General features: G+C 44.4%; 1 protein-coding gene across 6 annotated transcripts in view; it reads right to left on the reverse strand.

The window, feature by feature from the left end:
• The window catches only part of LOC148020437 (K(+) efflux antiporter 5-like), a 178845-nt gene that overhangs the window by 39132 nt on the left and 121393 nt on the right, over nucleotides 1-18320 (reverse strand). For all 6 annotated transcript variants that reach the window (XM_087700745.1, XM_087700744.1, XM_087700743.1 and 3 more), the window contains 2 exons: nucleotides 13050-13127; nucleotides 12840-12928 (listed from right to left, as the gene is read on the reverse strand). In XM_087700745.1, the coding sequence (XP_087556871.1) occupies nucleotides 12840-12928; nucleotides 13050-13127 (167 nt within the window). The remainder of the gene's footprint in view (nucleotides 1-12839; nucleotides 12929-13049; nucleotides 13128-18320) is intronic.

Genomic DNA, 18320 nt, shown 5'->3' on the forward strand with positions numbered 1-18320 from the left:
GGCTCAAGCAGAGAACGGAACCTGCACAGGTCAGACAAAAGAGCTCAGGCAGCGCGCGAGGTAGAAACGCCATCTGCTGGTCAGAGGAAGCACGTCCGTTGGTAGGTGTCCTCAGGTCCGCCATCGCTAATGGAAGGAAGGACGCATGTCAGATCGCAGAGCAGGTCAATGGTTGTTCGCACTGCAGGTCAACGGCTATTCGCAGACAGGGCAGGGCTCGAGCAGAGAAGAACAGACCCTAAACAGGTCAGCCAAAAGAGCTCAAGCAGCACGCGAGGTAGAAACGCCCATCCACTGGTCAGAGGAAGTACCTCCGTTGGTAGGTAAACACGTCCTCAGGTCTGCCATCGCTAATGGAAGGAAGGACGCACGTCAGGTCACAAAGCAGGTCAATGGTTGTTCGCAGTGCAGGTCAACGGCTATTCGCAGACAGGACAGGGCTCGAGGAGAGAAGAATGGACCCTACACAGGTCAGACAAAAGAGCTCAGGTAGCACGCGAGGTAGAAACGCCCATCTGCTGGTCAGAGAAAGCACATTCGTTGGTAGGTAAACACGTCCTCAGGTCCCCCATCGCTAATCTCTCTCTCTCTCTCTCTCTCTCTCTCTCTCTCTCTCTCTCTCTCTCTGTGTCATGAAGGTAATTGAATTAAGTAAGTATTTTACATCAGACCATCAAGTCACCTTAGAACTCTCTCTCCAGAAAATATATACATCAGACCATCCGGTTAGGATTCTCACTAAATCTCTTACGTTCTGTTACATCAGACCATCAGGTCCTCCAAGAAGGTGACGAAAAACTATCAGGACTTTAACACAAGAAAAAAATCACACTGCTGGTGCAGAGCGAACAATAGCCACCAGGGGGCGGCAATGTCAGGAAGAACGAGATCAGCTGATATCATAGAAGAAATCTGCCATAACACCAAACCTCGAATACGGGCCACATGACCATGCATGCCCGAGACCGAATCAAATAAAAAGGCATTCCGAGTACGCCAGATCTGCCACAGGGCAGTCCATCTCCGGAACTGGAACAGGTAGGAATAATCAGAATGCAAAGAAAGCATGGAGGGAAGCTTTCCCATAATTCAAGAACGGGCTGATATACGTAGCTGAGTAGCCGAGAGCCACACGCGGGAAATAAAACACCAGATCTGTCGCGCAACTGGACAAGAGGCAAAAAGATGAAGCAATGTTTCATCACATGTAGTGTAGAATACACAACGTCCAACAGAAATCTTCCGAGCACACAGCACCTCTCCAGTTGGAAGACCACCAATCAGCAATCTCCACAAGAAGTCTTTCCCCTGATAGGGAACCTTGGACTTCCATAGCTGAAGGAATCTTTCCTGCGACTTCTTTTTGCTATCCCTGATATACCATAACTTATTCACCTTTGTAGCGACCCATCTGTTGGCCTCCACCATCTGATGGTAAATCTGGTTAGCACACCTCTTCTCAAAATCATCCGGTATCACAAACTTCCAGTCACGCCATGGATACAAAGGCTGTAGCACTGGTAACGGAGAGAACCTCTATAGTTTGGCCTGTATCGATGACCAGATATCACCATATCCTCGGGGTACCCGAAAATGTTGACAAATACACCGAAAAGAGTAAGCCGGGACTGCACCAGAATAACACCGTCCAAAACTGTCTGCAACCCCAAACGAGCCATTAGATTAAACTTGAGTCTGTGCAAATCTTTGTTCGGCCAATCTAACAATCTGGAGGAGGCCAAGACTTCTCCTTGCAAGGAATTCGCGTCCTTACGAATCTTAGGAGGGCGCCAAACTGAAAAACGTACGATCTCCTGCCAGGATGCAATCGAATGAGAAAGGAGAAAAGACTGGGTGATCTTAAGAGGCCTTGAGAAATTAAGCACATGCCACCAGGAGGCACGAATGACCGTGTTACCATGGGAGATGCCAATCTTTTCAATGAAAAATTTTGCAATGTCTAACCAAGGATGACTCTGTACACATAACGCCTGCAAAAGGGTCAACCTCAAGGCTTTTATATGCAAATTAACATCCCGCAAAGCTGCTCCCCCCATTCGTTTAGGCGCAGTCACATGTTGCCATGAAATCCAGACCTGTCCCAAACGGTTCCCCTTCTTTTTCCACAGCATGAACTTGATAGGCTAAACAAGTTTCAAAAGGGACTTCTTAGTCCAGGAAAGCAGAGGCAAAAAGAATGATATCATACTGATCATAATACTTTGAGCAACTTTCTGTCTTACATGTAAAGGCCGACCTTGAGATTTCCAGTACATGAACCTGTCATGAATCCGGAAGCCCATCCAATCCAATAAGGCCCGGGGTGCTACCTCCACACCAATAGGGTATCCCAAGTGTCTGGTGATATTTTCCTTTGAGATCACAATTCCATGCAAGCCCAAGGCCTGCAGATCAGTCTCCGTACAGGATAGAAGCGTAAATTTCTGAGTATTAATATGAAGACCAAATGTCAAAGCAAAAAGATTCCACACCACCAATGGCCGATTAACATTAGTGCGATCAGCCTTAAGGAACATGAAAGAATCGTCTGTCAAAGATTGACCCACAAGTTGAGTGCCACAGGGAAGAGACAAGCCAACTATCTCACCTTGATCAGGCAGCTTATCCACCAAGGAGAGCATCGGGTGAGTGACCAAGGCAAACAACAAAGGGCTGAGAGGGCAACCTTGCCTAAGGGACCGAGATAAGGCAATTTCTTCCGTGATCCCTCCATTAAGAGCAATACGAGCCACAGCTCCCTGACCAATAGTGTCAATAAGAGAAACCATGCGAGGGCCAAATCTCATTGTAGACAATAATTGCCGCAAAAAAGACCAGCTAACATGATCAAATGCCTTCTCAATATCAAGCTGTAGCATAATTACTTGCTGTCCTAAAGCTTTAGCATAGTCAATACCCAATTGAACATTCAAGATGTTATGCATTATATTGCAGCCTTTAATGAAACCATATTGGCATGGATGAACCAAGTGCGGAAAAGCTTTCTGCAATCTGTTGGCAATGATTTTGGAGAAAATTTTGTATAACGAATCCATAACAGAAATAGGTCTCCATTGTTTCAAAGAGGTTGTAAAGGAAACCTTAGGCAACAACCGAATGACAGCAATCTTCCAATCTAATGACATAATACCAAAATTCCACGCTTGGTGACACAGACGAGTCAATGGGTCTTTAAGCTGCTGCACATTAGTTGAAAAGAGCTCATTAGGAAGCCCATCCCAGCCAGGGCTTTTCCTTCGCGGTAGGTGAGATAGCACTTCTTCCACTTCATCTTCAAAAATATCTGCCTCCATTAAGTCCACCCATTCTTGTTTGACCTGATTGCTTACCAACTCGCAAATATATCGGCAAGCGCAAGTACAGCATCAGAAAAATTATCTTGCGGACCCAGCAAGGACTTAAAAAAGTCGACACACATACTAATGATGGAGGCCGGGTCAATCACCATAACACCCTATTCATCCATTAAGCGCACAATATTCTCTCAGGCATATTTCTGGTGCAGGGGAGCAAAGAATTGATGGGATTGACAGTTATTATCGTATAAAGCTTCAGCTCTGGCCAACAGTTTGTATTTAGCAAATTCATGTTCTTGAAGAGAATGAACCCTCCCTTTCAACCATTCAATGTTTGTCATTTTCTGTGGGCTGATCTGTAATTTCTGCAGTAAACCCTAATTTACAGCAGAAATTAGGGTTTAGCAACCACCTTGGGATCTGTGCCAGAGATTGAAGGCTCAAGGGACTGAAATCAGCAGCTGATAATTGAAGATTATCAAGGGATTTCAAGGGCCAGCCAAGGGTCAAATTGGAGAAGAAGTCCTCAGTGAATCAAGGGGCAAATGACCCAAAAGGCTTGCTGGTCATTTATGACAGCAAGAGCAATTGTTAGCAGGAGGAGATTGAAGAATCTCCAGTTGTAGTCCTTCCAATTGAATGAAAGCTAAAGAAATACCGCAAGGGGTGCCAATTTTGGGGCCAATAGGGTGTCTACTGTCCAAGAATGTTCTGGTAAAGTGTATATTTCATTTTATATGCATTTATTTATTGTTGTAATTAACTCTTAAATCAAGTTATCACCACCCATTCCAAGAAGGAAGGTTGGTTTCACACACACTCTCTCTCCCTCTCTCTCTCTCTCCGTAATGAGTTGTTATAGAAAAGAATACAAAAGTCAAGGCAAGGTCACTGAGGAGACCACCTGATGCCAAGAAACTAAATCATCTCTGACCAAGATATTAGTATGTTGTATAAGGTCATGCAGCCACTAGAGAAGTCTCTTGTGCTTCGCAAAATGATGTTGAATTACTGAGGCAACATAAAAAATGAACGCATTGCAAGTGACCCAAATATGCCAGCAACCCCAAAATCTCAAAAAGTGAAATAGAACATCCATATGAGATTAGGCCAAACCATTATATTTAGCTTTACCAAATACCAAATCATGAGGATACACCCTAGCCCCCACCACAACATGCCAAAAGTCCGAGAGGAGGGCCCAAACCTTCCGAGCAAAAAGGCAAGAAATGAATCTGTGACGGGAAGACTCAACCATAGTGGTATAGAAGAAACAATCCCCATTAGACTTACCTCTATGGTGAAGAGCTAACACAAGAGGAAGGCTGCCCATCAACATTTTCCAAACGTCTTATTGATTCATCCCTCCATTATTCTTGATTTCCACCAAGCTTTACATTTGTGCAATCCCCAAAGTGCACTTACTTTGGTGGTCAACCATAAATGGTTTCTCATCATGAAATGATAAATGTGATTAAATGAAGAAAATGGAAGGGACAAACGCCTTGTGAGACCCCAATCCTGCTAAGGGCAATCAAAATCTAGGACAGGATAGGGTTGCTGGTCCTGCAAAAAGATCAGCAAGTCTGCCCCGAAGATCCTCATAGCCACGAGGTACCCAAAAGACTTGTCTGATAGTGTGAAAGAACATCAGAGTGCCTCGAGGCAAGAGAGTGCCATCAGCCACCAAGGTCAATCCAAGACGAACCATGCAATTAAATGTAGGTCTCTCCTCAAATTTTTCCTCCCAAGGAAGAAGAGGAGACACTGCTAGAATTCCCATCTGCAATAAATTAGCAGCCTATCTGTCCTATGTCCAATCCCATTGGGCCTTGAAAATCCTCCCTCCCTCCCTCCCTCTCTCCCTCTCTCTCTCTCTCTCTCTCTCTCTCTCTCTCTCTCTGGTACTAAAGAGCACCAAAGGAGAGGAAGGAGAGGTCCAAGAGGACACAATCACTGCCATAAAGGAGGAAATCTCCAAAGTGGTGGACCTTCAGCTAGAGGCCATGAAACAAGGGTGGGTGGAGATAGGGAAGAAAAACACAAAAAAGGAGGTAGAGAAGAACCATACCCTAGGACTCATTGCCTGACGAGGATGATAAGAATTTGTGCATACGCATCAAACACAAAGAGGAAGAAACACTCCCCTTTACGAATTGGGAAGGAGCTGAAAAAGCACACACTTATCCTAACGTTTTGGGATGAAATGGAGAGAATGGCATTCATGAGGAGGAAAGCCACCTACACCGACTCCCAGGGAATCCCATCTACCTGGACGATTACCTTACCGGGATGTAGGTGGAGTAGATACATGCAAGCATGCCGAAAATAAATCAAGGCTAGAAAAGAGGGCAACAAGGCAATATATAGAGATGGCCCAATGATCACTGATGGCAAGGAATTGGATGGGGACATGCGGCCTATAAGACAAACACCAAAGAGGAACTTGGTCATGCAATATGATCTCTACTAGTTGTACATATAGCATAAATGGATATCACCCATGCAGCCCCTCCCCTCGAAGATGTCATACTATAGAGACCACTTCATGAAGACTACCATGGATGGTTTCATTGAGAGACCGGGATATCTAGATGTATACATGCCACATTAGAGGCAAGTAGCCATTGGCGAATCTTCAGTATCCTCTCACCAACTCGAGATGGAGACCGAGAGGGCAGCCCACACCCCTAGAGTTGAGCAGATCTGCACATTACGCCAAAAGGAGGTAGAGAGCAAGGAGCACTACATCTACAAATGCAAAGCCTACAACAGACTCTGTCCTAAATACCCCACACTATTTGAAGGAGGCACCTTGCTCACACTAGCTATGGAGTCCCCACACCAAGGCCAATTGGGCTAGTTTCTAGTTGAGATTCACAGGCTCCGCACATCACTACTACAAGCTGGCACTACACAAAGAGGGAGACGTCAATTACAACTTACTAATTTCTTCCAGACAATGACTACCCACACAGCACCTACACAAAGAGGGATGAGAGCTCAGAGAGCAAAGAGATCAAAGCAACACGCCACCCATGGATACAAGGGTACCAGACACAGATACCACATCAATGAGTGATGAGGCAGATCCACCAACAACATGAGCAGTAGCTTATAGAGCTCACGGCCCAACCCTGACGCTAACCTCATACTATTTCATTCAGGATGTATGACATAGTGTACCCTTTGATTGTGAATGGGTGAAACTAAATATACAAGTATCGTTTAGCAACACAGCTAGACATGTACTATCTCATCCTCCCATTATATCCCTATATGATAACTATTTGGCCTTCTACACCACCCTAGCTTCTTTAATAGTATTTCACTTTCAACACATCACATTTTGATGTCCAGTGACAATCAACATTGTACATGATTTTGTCTCATAGACTGATTTTGGCCTCAGAAGACGTTAAGATATCTTTCTTAGAGGGGATTGCCCAAAGTACATGGATATGTATGGGAGTCCACATACAGAAGCTGCACAAGACATCAAGGCACCACTCGAGGATCAACAGGAGTGGTGGTACTAATCAAGCAACAACATAGAGTCTACATCATGGCACAAGATCCAAACGTACGATACACGTGGATCAGGGTAGAGATCTTCCGCAGCCGGATGTTGTATATTTCCCTTTGCTACTTCCCCCCATTGGGGTTGAGATATGTCACCGAGAAACCCCAGCAGCAAGAGGGAGAGGGGGATGGAAGAGGAGAGTCCCCTTTCACGAACTTATTAGATGAGATTATACACTATTGAAGATAGAGATTCTCATGGTAGAAGATTTTAATGCTAGGAGGCAGAGCAAACAGTGGGACACATGATTTTGAGGATCCACAAAAGCCAAAAGTGATGCATATGGAGGAGGCAAGCACATGTAGGATATCCATTGATACTGGAGGGGATAGTACTCACTACGGCCAGTACTTATTAGAGCTAGGATCACGACACCATGTCATCATTTACAATGGGATGAAGAAATGGCATGGATCTAGAGCACTGACTTGCTTTCAGCTCGTTGGCTCTAGTACATTAGATTATGTACTAGGCTCCATTGAGACAATGCAACTAGTTTAATCCTTCACCATCCCCACCTATCCGATTGGAGTAGACCATACCAACCTATCCCGATATCCTCCTCTCCACACCCACAAATGCGAGCCACATCCCATATCCATTCCACCACTTTCTATTTTAGGCATGAGCTAGCTAACATATACAACCATCACATATATGATGGGCTCACACAGTTTGAACATACGGTCCCCCCTACGAACACTCACCTCCATCCTCCACTCGACTACTCTTCAATGCTTTCTACACTCCACACACACTAGCAAATTCACCCGATCGGCTACTATGCCTCAAAAAAGATGATACGATGTTGAGTGCAAAGAATTGCACAAGCATCTCCGGATTCAGTAAGAATTAGGGACCATTACAAAGAGAGAAACCCGCAAGGAGATGCAAACCTTGACTTGTCGTAAACGACAAGCATATGAGCAGGCACTATATTGGGTTCTATACCATTTATTCATGAGCAAAGATGTAGCCACAGCATCACATAGATTGCAAGAGCCACACAGCCCCACACCCACTAGTGACCAAGAGACATAGCACTCCTATGCACATAGACTATATGATGTACCACATCAACCATCGATCTCCCACCCACCAAAGTCCCACCCTACCATATCCACCTTCTTCACACAAGATATGGAGAGGAGAGCGATCGAGCCTCTACAACATGGGCATTCAATGGATCACACAAGTAGACAAGGTGAGCACTTCATTTATGCAGTGGGCATTTCGGCTCCTCTCCTTGCCTTTACGCTCAATAGGGCTCTAGCAGAGGGATCCCCAAAGGAGTGGAGCATGCATACCATCATGCCATCCACAAGTCTAGAGACCCCCTAGATCCAAGTAACTATAAAACCATCATGGTGGGCCACACATTGGCAAAGATACATGGAGCAAGACTAGAAGCCAAACTCATTGCATATGCAGAGAGAGGAAGATTGCAAGCAGAAGGACAGGCTCATTTCCGATGGGAGTTCTCTACACTCAACCACATCTTCAACTTGAGCAACATGATTGAGCAGGCAAAAATGAGAAAGAAGAGGCTTTATTGCCGCTTTCTGGATTCCCACAAAGCCTTTGATAAAGTTCCACGAGATAGACTATTACAAAGGTTGCATACACTAGGGATCCCATCAAACATGATTTGGGAATCTATGCATTGTATGAGAGGGTCATACGCCGAGTGAGATGTCCAGGAGGACTTTCAGACATGGTCTCTAGCACCATTGGAGTGAAGTACGGTTGTCCTCTCTCCCCCACAATCTTTGGTATCTACATCGATGAGATGGAATATCACATCACACTAAGAGGCGGTGATGGGGTAGAGATAGGACGTATACTTGTCTCCATTATGCTTTATGTTGATGATATTGTTCTGGTCTTTGAATCACAAGAAGGTCTAAAGCAGCATCTCCATATCCTTCGTGACTTCTGCACAAGGAGCATGTTGACGGTTACTCTTGGGGAAACCAAGACCTTGATCTTCCACACATTAGCCCCAATGAGGAGGAGATCATTCTTCCTCTAGGAGCCAGACAAGTGGAGGTTCTACACTCTCTACTTAGGGATCACTTTCACTACATCTGCCGAGAGATTAAGGCACAGGTAGCCACAGACCAACCCACACGAGGATACGCATAATTGGCCATGATGGAGAGATAGTGCCACCAAGAACCTCCACATGGAGATGGCTCTTTGACACATTGGTCACACCAGCCATGATGTATGGTGCACCTATTTGAGCCCCCGGCCTGCAGGCTACATACCTTTGGACACAAATTGAGAGACCACAAATCATTATGCTCTCACGGATGATCCGTAGCAAGCCATCAGTAACACATGAGATCATTAGAGCAAAGTTCATTGCAACCCCCATGATGATGGAGACCCTCTTTCAGACCATCAAATTCATACACAGAGTATGTGACATGCACTCGGACAAACTACCTAGGAGGGCCTTCGAGGCCTCTAGGCAGCTAGCCCAAGATAGATATGAGACTTCATGGTATGCACAGGTTGAGCAATCACTTACAAGATATGGGATCGACATAGAAAATCTCCTCCCCTTCTAGTATGATCCACACTCCCCCTATGAAGAAAACTATTAGGCTTTGCATTAAGGACACAAAGAGTGTACGACCACGATAGAAACACAAAGAGACAGACACAAACACAGAGGGCACAACTCAAACCCTAAACGCAAAAATCAAAAACTCAAACCCTAAACACAAAACTCAAAACTAAAACACAAACTGAAGAAGGGAGAGAGAGAGAACACAACTCTTAGGTGAAAGAATGCTGTAAATGAATGTAAGAGTGTATAGTGTGCTCAAGGGCAAAGCAATGTCAGAGTGTGACGTCCATCGGAGATGGATCCCAAGTCTCTAACCACCAGTCGGAGTGTAGGAGTGCTGAATAGTGAATGACAGCAAGCTAGTCACCAAAACGCAACAGTCTCGAGACTGGAAACTGGTAAATGCAGCAATGTACCACCAATCAGAGGCTAGAAACTGTGCACAATCTGCTGTAAACAATAGGCTAAAACCGTGTCTAATGTGGCTAGTGATGACTGGATAATCAGATCGCAGCAGATGATGATGTCGGCAATAGCTGACGTCAGCATGGATGAAGGCGCCAGCAGCAGGAACAAACACGTATGGAGCGGCAGTAACCTTGAGGTCTGGACAGGCACGTGGGAGGCTGATAGCTGAAATCTGCACGTGGAGTGAGAAACGTGCATAGACGGTTCTAAATGGGGGCAACTTGTCTATTTATAGATGTGGAAGGGTGCCCCAAAAATTGAAGTTTCCATTGAACTCTCTTGAACCGCTCCCCGTTTTAGAGTTTCCACTGAACTCTCTCAAACTGCTCCCAATTTTAGGGCTTTTACTCTAAAAGCGCATTTTTTAGTGTGTTTTAGTGTGAGGTCCACCGGAGACAAATCCTAAGTCTGTGACCACCATTCGGAGTGTACGAGTGCTGAATAGTGAATGGCAGCAGGCTGTTCACCAAACACAGCAGTCTGGAGGCTGGAAACTGGTAAATGCAACAATGTACTACCAATAGGAGGCTGGAAACTGCACACAATTTGCTGTAAACAGCAGACTGAAACAGTGTCTGATATGGCTCGCGATGACTGGATGATCAGATCGCAGTAGATGATGATGTTGCCAGCAGCTGACGTCAGCATGGATGAAGGCGCCAGCAATAAGAGCAAACATAGATGGAGTGGCAATAGTCTCAAGGGCTGGACAGCCACGTGGGAGGAAGCTGATAGCTGAAATCTGCATGTGGAGTAAGAAACCTGCACAAACGGAATGAATCTGAATGGGGGCAGCCTGTCTATGGGCACCCCAAAAATTAGGGTTTCCACTGAACTCTCTCGAACCGCTCCCCGTTTTAGGGTTTCCACTGAATTCTCTCGAACCACTCCCCATTTTAGGGTTTTTACTCTAAAAGAGCATTTTTTTTTAGTGTGTTTTGGGGCTGTTTAAGAGGCTAATCAGCAAGTAATGCATATTTTAGCTCAACACCCCCTTCATACACCTCTCTCACATAGAGAGGACTTGGTCATACAACATGATCTCTACCACTTGTACATACAACATACATGGCTATCACTCAGGCACCCCCTCCCCCAAAAGATGTCTTTCTATAGAGACCACTTCATGAAGACTACAACACGGTCCAAGCTAGATACCCCATGCTATTTGGAGGAGGCACCTTGCTCAAACTAGTTATGTTGTCCCCACACCAATGCCACTTAGGCTAGTTTCAAATTGAGATTCAAAGGCTCTACACATCACTACTACATGCTGGCACTACACAAAGAGGGGGGGTATTTGTCACAACTTACCGAACAGTGGCTTACACAATATGGGATCAACATGGACGATCTCCCCCCCTTCTAGTATGATCCGCACTCCCCCTTCATACACCTCTCCCACATAGAGAGGATTTGGTCATGCGACAAGATCTCTACCACTTATACATACATCATAAATGGCTATCACCCAAGCAGCCCCTCCCCCTGAAGATGTCTTACTATGGAGACCACTTCATGAAGACTACTGTAGACAGCTTCATTCAGAGCACTACGTCTGCAGATGCAAAGCCTACGACACAGTCCAAGCTAGATACCCCACACTATTTGGAGGACGCACCTCGCTCAGACTAGTTATGGAGTCCCCACACCAGCACCACTAAGGCTAGTTTAAAATTGAGATTCAAAGGATCTGCACATCACTACTACATGCTGGCACTACACAGAGAGGGGGTGTCTGTCACAACTTACCGACTTCTTCCAGACTGTGACCACCCACAGCACCTACACAGAGAACGGTGACAGTGCCAACAGCTGAGGAGATCAGGGCAGCACGCCACCCACCGATGCAACGGTACCAGACACAGATACTACATCAGAGAGCGATGAGGGAGATCCAACAGCGACATGAGTGGCAGCTAATAGAGCTGAGCGCCCAGCCCAAACGCTTACCTCGTACAATTTCATTCAGGATGTATGACATAGTCTACCCACCAATCCTGACTAGGTGGAACTAGAATCTAGATACATGAGTATCATTTAGCCACACAGCTAGATATGCACTATCTCATCCTCCCATTGTATCCCTATACGAGCACTATTGAGCTTTGTACACCACCCTGGCTCCGTTTATAGTATTTCACTTTCAGCATGTCACATTTTGATGTCCACTAACAATCAACATTGTACATGATTTTGTTGGCCTTAGAATATGTTAATATATCTTTCTTGCTGTCTCCATCCATATCCTCCAATGGAGTGCCATCAACCATAGCTACTGGTCTGATCTCCCCCATGCTTCAACACTTATCAATTACTGCCTCACCTTTGCCTTTATTTTAAATGCAGCTAGTAAGTCTTCATCCAAAAAATCACCCAACAATGCATATACATTTTGCCCATGAGGATTGAGACTCTTGGATAAAGGAATAACAATTCAATTACGAACTTTGATATTGAGCCACCGAGAAGTCTTCAAACAAGAAGGCACCAAGAGAGCAAGCAGCAACCAAGAATCAGATACTATGTGTGATACAAAGTACAAGTGTGCACATCAAAAACACTCCATGTGACAAGCGTATCAAAAAATCCCCTCCATGTATAAGGATATATTAAAACACTGTCTAGAGAAATTCTGGCTTCAGTTTCTTTAAAGTGGGAGAGAGACAGAAACTAGAAAAACTGTCCTTCTACCTTCAGAATGTCACTAAAGTTATGTTGTCTTAACTCTGACCATGTGAAATTTACTTACAACTTTAGCAGCATAAGAATTTATATACGAAACTTGAAACTGAAATAAAGCCAGCCTAAGGTACCTTTCCCACTTTCTTATAAGTACTACCTAGTCTTGTTAGTAATTATTAACAATTCAGTTTGGATATACATAACATACGATCGAAGCATTGAAATGACTCCCTGAAAAAGCCCACTACTTCCTCCAAGTACTGGAAGCAGAGCAAACAGCAAGCCTACACAGCAATCCTGAAAAATGTGCATAAATATATAAGCAACCAGCAGAAGACATAGGCCATGGGTGAGTGCACACAAACATGAATACATGCACCACTCTCTCATTAAGAAACTGCAAAGGCATTCAGCATACTTGTAAGATCAGGGTGCCAATAGTAATTTGTCCATGAAGGGCATTTACACTGTTTCGCTCCATCAAAAATTTCAAAACCTGAACAATATATCATCAAAAAACTGCTGTTAGACTCACAACCACATAACTGCAGCTTTTGAATGAACATTCATGCATACACAATTCTGCCCATATGATTGCAATTTCCACAAAATGAAGCTCAGAAAACAAACATGAAAGCAGCTTCGTAGGTTTGCAAAAACAAGCTACACATTCTATTAAGAAATACATCTGGGTGAACATTCATGCATACAGAATTCTGCCCATAGGATTGCGATTTCCACAAAATGAACCTCAGAAAACAACAACGAAAGCAGCCTTGTAGATTTGTGAAAACGAGCTACACATTCTTTTTCTCTTTTTTTTTTGCAAATAAAGTGTGGTTATTTATATTACTTCAGTAAAAACATGAATACAAGGAAGTGCTCTTGCTCAACAGACTAGCTGGAGCTGATCCAGAGTCACACATATATCAAATGTACAAGCCTCTCAGGGCGGTCTAGGAGGGATAAGGGCAAGAAACCATCGAAGGGGTGTATCACCATCTGGAGGTGCCTGCCTGCAATACCAAAAATAGGTCCTGGCCGCCCCAAGTGCGCATGAAATGAGAACGGAGCTCCTCACGAGCTCTAGCCTCGCCCTGCACCTGGTCCCATCGGCCGCACAGGGAGTGGATGATAGAGGTTTAGAGTTCTGCTAAGGTCACTTGTGCTGAAAATCTCTCTCCGCCAAAACCCTCTTGACACCGCACCTTCCAAATATGCCATCCAGTAAGACTCCCTATGATCTCCCATACCTCCGAACGGTCTATTGTGGGCTCCAATACCTGGCGAATGGGAAGAGCCTCCAATCCCAAACCACTACACACGATTCTAGCTCAAAAATGAATATCATGTCCTGCATCCCGGCCTCATACTGAAGGTGATGGCCCTGAAAGACTGCCTGCCAGCAGAAAGCTCCCCATGAGATACATCCCAAGCTGGGTGCTATACAGCAGAGGATGCAGCATGCTCCTCTCCACACGAGCTACGCCGCCTCACACGACCAAAGGCAGTGCTTTCAAGTTTCCGGAGGCTACTGTGTACAGTGCTTACAATCTCCCTCCTACATCTGAGCTAGACAACTTCCCAGTGCCAGACCTCCATGTGCCACCAGCCATAAGAAATACGACACCCTCCTCGGCCTCCAACTATCCCATAGGTGACGCCAAAAGGTCCATCAGAAAGCCTCTGTAATGCTGTGCTCCACCCAGTGCCAGCTACATGACGAGACCCAATCCATGTTCTCCTGCATCAGTACGTGTCTGCCAATCCTCACTGTGTACTCCAGGAACTTCGGTGGCTTCTTGGTGACCGTAGTGGCCAACCATAGACACTCTCCCAGATCCCACTCTAGCTCATCAAGTGGCCTACCCTCCTAGATCCAAACATGCCACTACTTGAGCTCCTCCCAGAAGACATAAGGATCCATCCGCCATGTCTTCCCCTGAAGGCCAACCACCCGAAACGTCCTCCATGGAAGGATAACTATCCCCTCATCCTGCTGCCCTCTGTCAAGGGCTAGACGCCCCCCCTCCAATACGGTGAAGAAAGTCCATGTGGGGCGCCTTGCACTCTACCTACCACCTATAGAGGGTACCTGCTGGTGTGAACCTGGCAGCCCATACCTCCCTGGGCTCTACTGGCTCTCATCTCGATGAAACAAGCCACTCCTAAGGTATAGTTGCATCTATCTCCTTTCTCCACAGCTCCACTCCTCTCTTGCAACCTGATGCCCACTGCAACACCCCCTCGTCCATCATCTTATACACCTCGTGCCATGTCCTGATGCTACAAGCTGGGCTGGCCTCCCACCCAACCCATTGGAGCGCTCACTAATCTATACCCCCTCCCAATCTTCGACCTGGGGGTTCGAGATCATCGGCTAGCAATCTATCTCCTCATGACAGCCTACGAGGCTCTGAATTAGGGACTTGCGGAGGCCCTAGCATACGCGAAGCAAACTGCGTAGGAAGGGGAATCTGGGGCGGGTGTTCTAGGTTGTCGTGAAGATCCATCTCAGGGATGGCCTCCACTCACCGTGCCAAGCCTCAATCTACACTCTTGGAGACCCTCCTACAATAGGACTGAAAGGCGACTGAGAAGATAAAGAAGAAGAATTCTAGAGAAATACAATCCGACACTCGAAGGGCAGGAGATCCGTTTCTCCTCCTAGCCTTGCCTAGTTAATTGCTGGCAACTCACATCGTGATCCGATTGCCAGCCGTCAATTCTTGGTGAGTCCTACTATTCTTGGACTCTCTTTAATTCTAGGCTCCCCTAAACCCCGTTGGGCGCCCAAGGCCCCGGACGGTCATGCCTCGTGCCTGTTTCCTGTAATTTACCTTATAAATATAATATTTCCTTCCCCTTAAGAATCGGTTTCATCCTCGAAAACGATACTTGGAAGGTCTAACTGTAAATTGGGAAACCTTTTGTTTAAGGTACTTACTCGCTCCCATGTTGAGCTTTCTTCTAAACAATCTTTCCACTTAACCAAACATTCTTGATAAATAGTATTCCTTATTCGTCTACTATGAACATTTCATATTCTTTCTGGTTCATGTGGATTAGATTGGTCATTTAATAGCTCCTCAATATTATCATTTAAAATTAAATTATCCAAATCACCCAGCTTCTTCCTTAACTTACTTACATGAAAAACTGGATGTATTTTACTACCAACAGGTAGTTGGAGCTTGTAAGCCAGTTCTCCCACCTTTTTAAGTATTGTGAAAGGACCACAATACCTGGGTGAAAGCTTTGGACATTGTCCCGTTTTCATGGTTTTAGTTTGTTCAAGCACCTTAAGATAGACCAATTTTCCTTCTTCAAAGGAGATGTCTCTTCGGTGAGGATCTGCATATGCTCTAGCTCGATTTTGAGCTTTTTTAATATTTTCTTGAGCAAATTTTAACATTCTATTCATATCCTCCAAAAAATCCTTGGCTGCCTGAACCTTTTCCTGCATGAAGGAGCTCTGGGCTGAAACCCATACATTAACATAAATGGACTATATCCAGTGGAAGAGTGCTTGGCACTATTATATGCAAACTTTGCTATCGATAGATACTCTTCCCAATTAGTTTGCATTTTACTTGCATATGCCCTAAGCATATCTTCAAGGATTTGGTTAACCCTTTCAGTTTGCCCATCAAATTGCGGATGATCCGCCGTACTCATGCTAAGTTTAGTATCCAACTTCCTAAATACCGCACGCCAAAATTGACTATCAAATTTTCTATCCCGATCAGAAACTATATTTGCCGCAAGGCCATACAATCGGTATATGTTCTCTACAAACAATCTAGCCAATTCTGGTGTTTTAACATCAGTTGAAGTTGGAATGAACCTAGCCATTTTGGTTAACCTATCCACAATCACCCACACAGAGTCATGCCCCCTCTGTGTTCTAGGTAAAGCAACAATAAAATCCATGGAGATACTCTCCCATTTTCCCGAAGGAATCTCCAGTGGATGGAGAAGTCCTCCCATTTTCAATCTTTCAGCTTTATTAACCTGGCATTTATTACATTTGACCACATAGTCAAGGACGTCCTTATTCATTCCAGGCCAATAGAACTGCCTTTTAATAAGACTATCAGTCTTATTAACTCCTGGATGTCCCGCGCTAGGGGTATCATGACACTCAAAGAGTATCTGGCGCCTTATTTCTGTATCTTTCGGGACACATACCCTAGCCTTGTAGAGTAAATAACCATTATCAATGGTAAAATTCTTCGACTTGTATCTGGTTTGAGCAACCCCTAATGCTTCATTTCCTTGTTGAACATCCTCAGATATTCCTTCCTCAGTAGAAGCACTTTCATTTGGATCCCCATTTTTTATTGCTTCCCATATGTTGAAATATGCCGGATCAATCTGGCATTTCCCTTTTAAAGATTCAAGCAAGTTGGAAGTGAACTAAGTAAAACTCAATTCATTTATGATGGGCATTCTGCTCAGTGCATCAGCTACTATATTATACTTTCCTTTTCTATATCTTATCTCATAGTCGAACTCTTGGAGGAGTTTGGCCCATCTGGCTTTACACCCATGTAAATCCAGTTGATCATTAAGCCACTTAATGCTTTCATGATCCGATAAAATCAAAAGTTTGGCACCGTACAGATAGTGCCTCCATTTCTTCATTGCATGTACTACTGCATACAGCTCCCTCTTATAAACAGAATAATTCTGTTTTGCACGGTCTAATTTCTTGCTTTCAAAAGCAACTGGTCGACCTTCTTGTAACAAGACCACACCTATCGCCTTATCACTGGCATCGGCTTCAACCACAAATGGTTTATTGGGATCCACTATTAATAATACTAGAGTTGTAGCAATAGCTACTTTAAGTTTTTGAAAACTTTCATTTTGGTCTGTTCCCCAATTAAAGCTCTTTCCTTTCCCTTTAAGTTGGTCTGTGATTGGAACAGCTATTTTGGCATAATCTCGAATGAATCTACGATAAAATCCAGATAAACCTAGGAAGATCTGCAGCTCTTCCAAGTTCCTTGGAGATGGCCATTCAATAATTACCCTAACGTTTTCTGGATCCATCTTGATTCCCTCTTTCGAGATAATATGCCCCAAATATTTGACCTCTTGTGCAAAGAATTCACATTTAGTTTTCTTCGCATAAAGGAAATGTGTTCTTAACAGTTTGAATACTAATTGTAAATGTTCCAAATGTTCTTCTCTTGATTCCTAAAGATCAAGATATCATCCAAGAAGACTACTACAAAATGTCCTAGATAGGGCCGTAAGACACTATTCATCAGCTTCATAAAGGTAGCTGGTGCATTAGTCAGGCCAAAAGGCATCACCAAAAAATCATAGTGCTCGTATCTAGTACGAAATGCTGTCTTAGGAACATCCTGTGCCTTAATTCTTACTTGGTGATAGCCTGATCTTAAATCTATCTTTGTGAAGAATTTTGCCCCTTGTAATTGATCAAAAAGATCTTTCATTCTGGGCATAGGAAATTTATTCTTCACCGTATTAAGTGCTCTATAATCAACACAAAGTCGTATAAAACCATCTTTTTTTTTAACTAATAAAATTGGCGAAGCCCAAGGTGAATTACTGGGTTGAATAAACTCTTTATCAAGGTAATCCTTAATTTGTCTTTCAACTTCTTGGTGCTGCGTTTCACTTAACTTATAAGGTGGTTTAGAAATAGGGTGAGTAT

The sequence above is a fragment of the Lygodium microphyllum genome, chromosome 19 (genome assembly GCF_053477565.2).
Source record: "Lygodium microphyllum isolate KBCC chromosome 19, Lygodium_microphyllum_v1.1.10, whole genome shotgun sequence".
Lineage (NCBI taxonomy): Eukaryota > Viridiplantae > Streptophyta > Polypodiopsida > Schizaeales > Lygodiaceae > Lygodium > Lygodium microphyllum.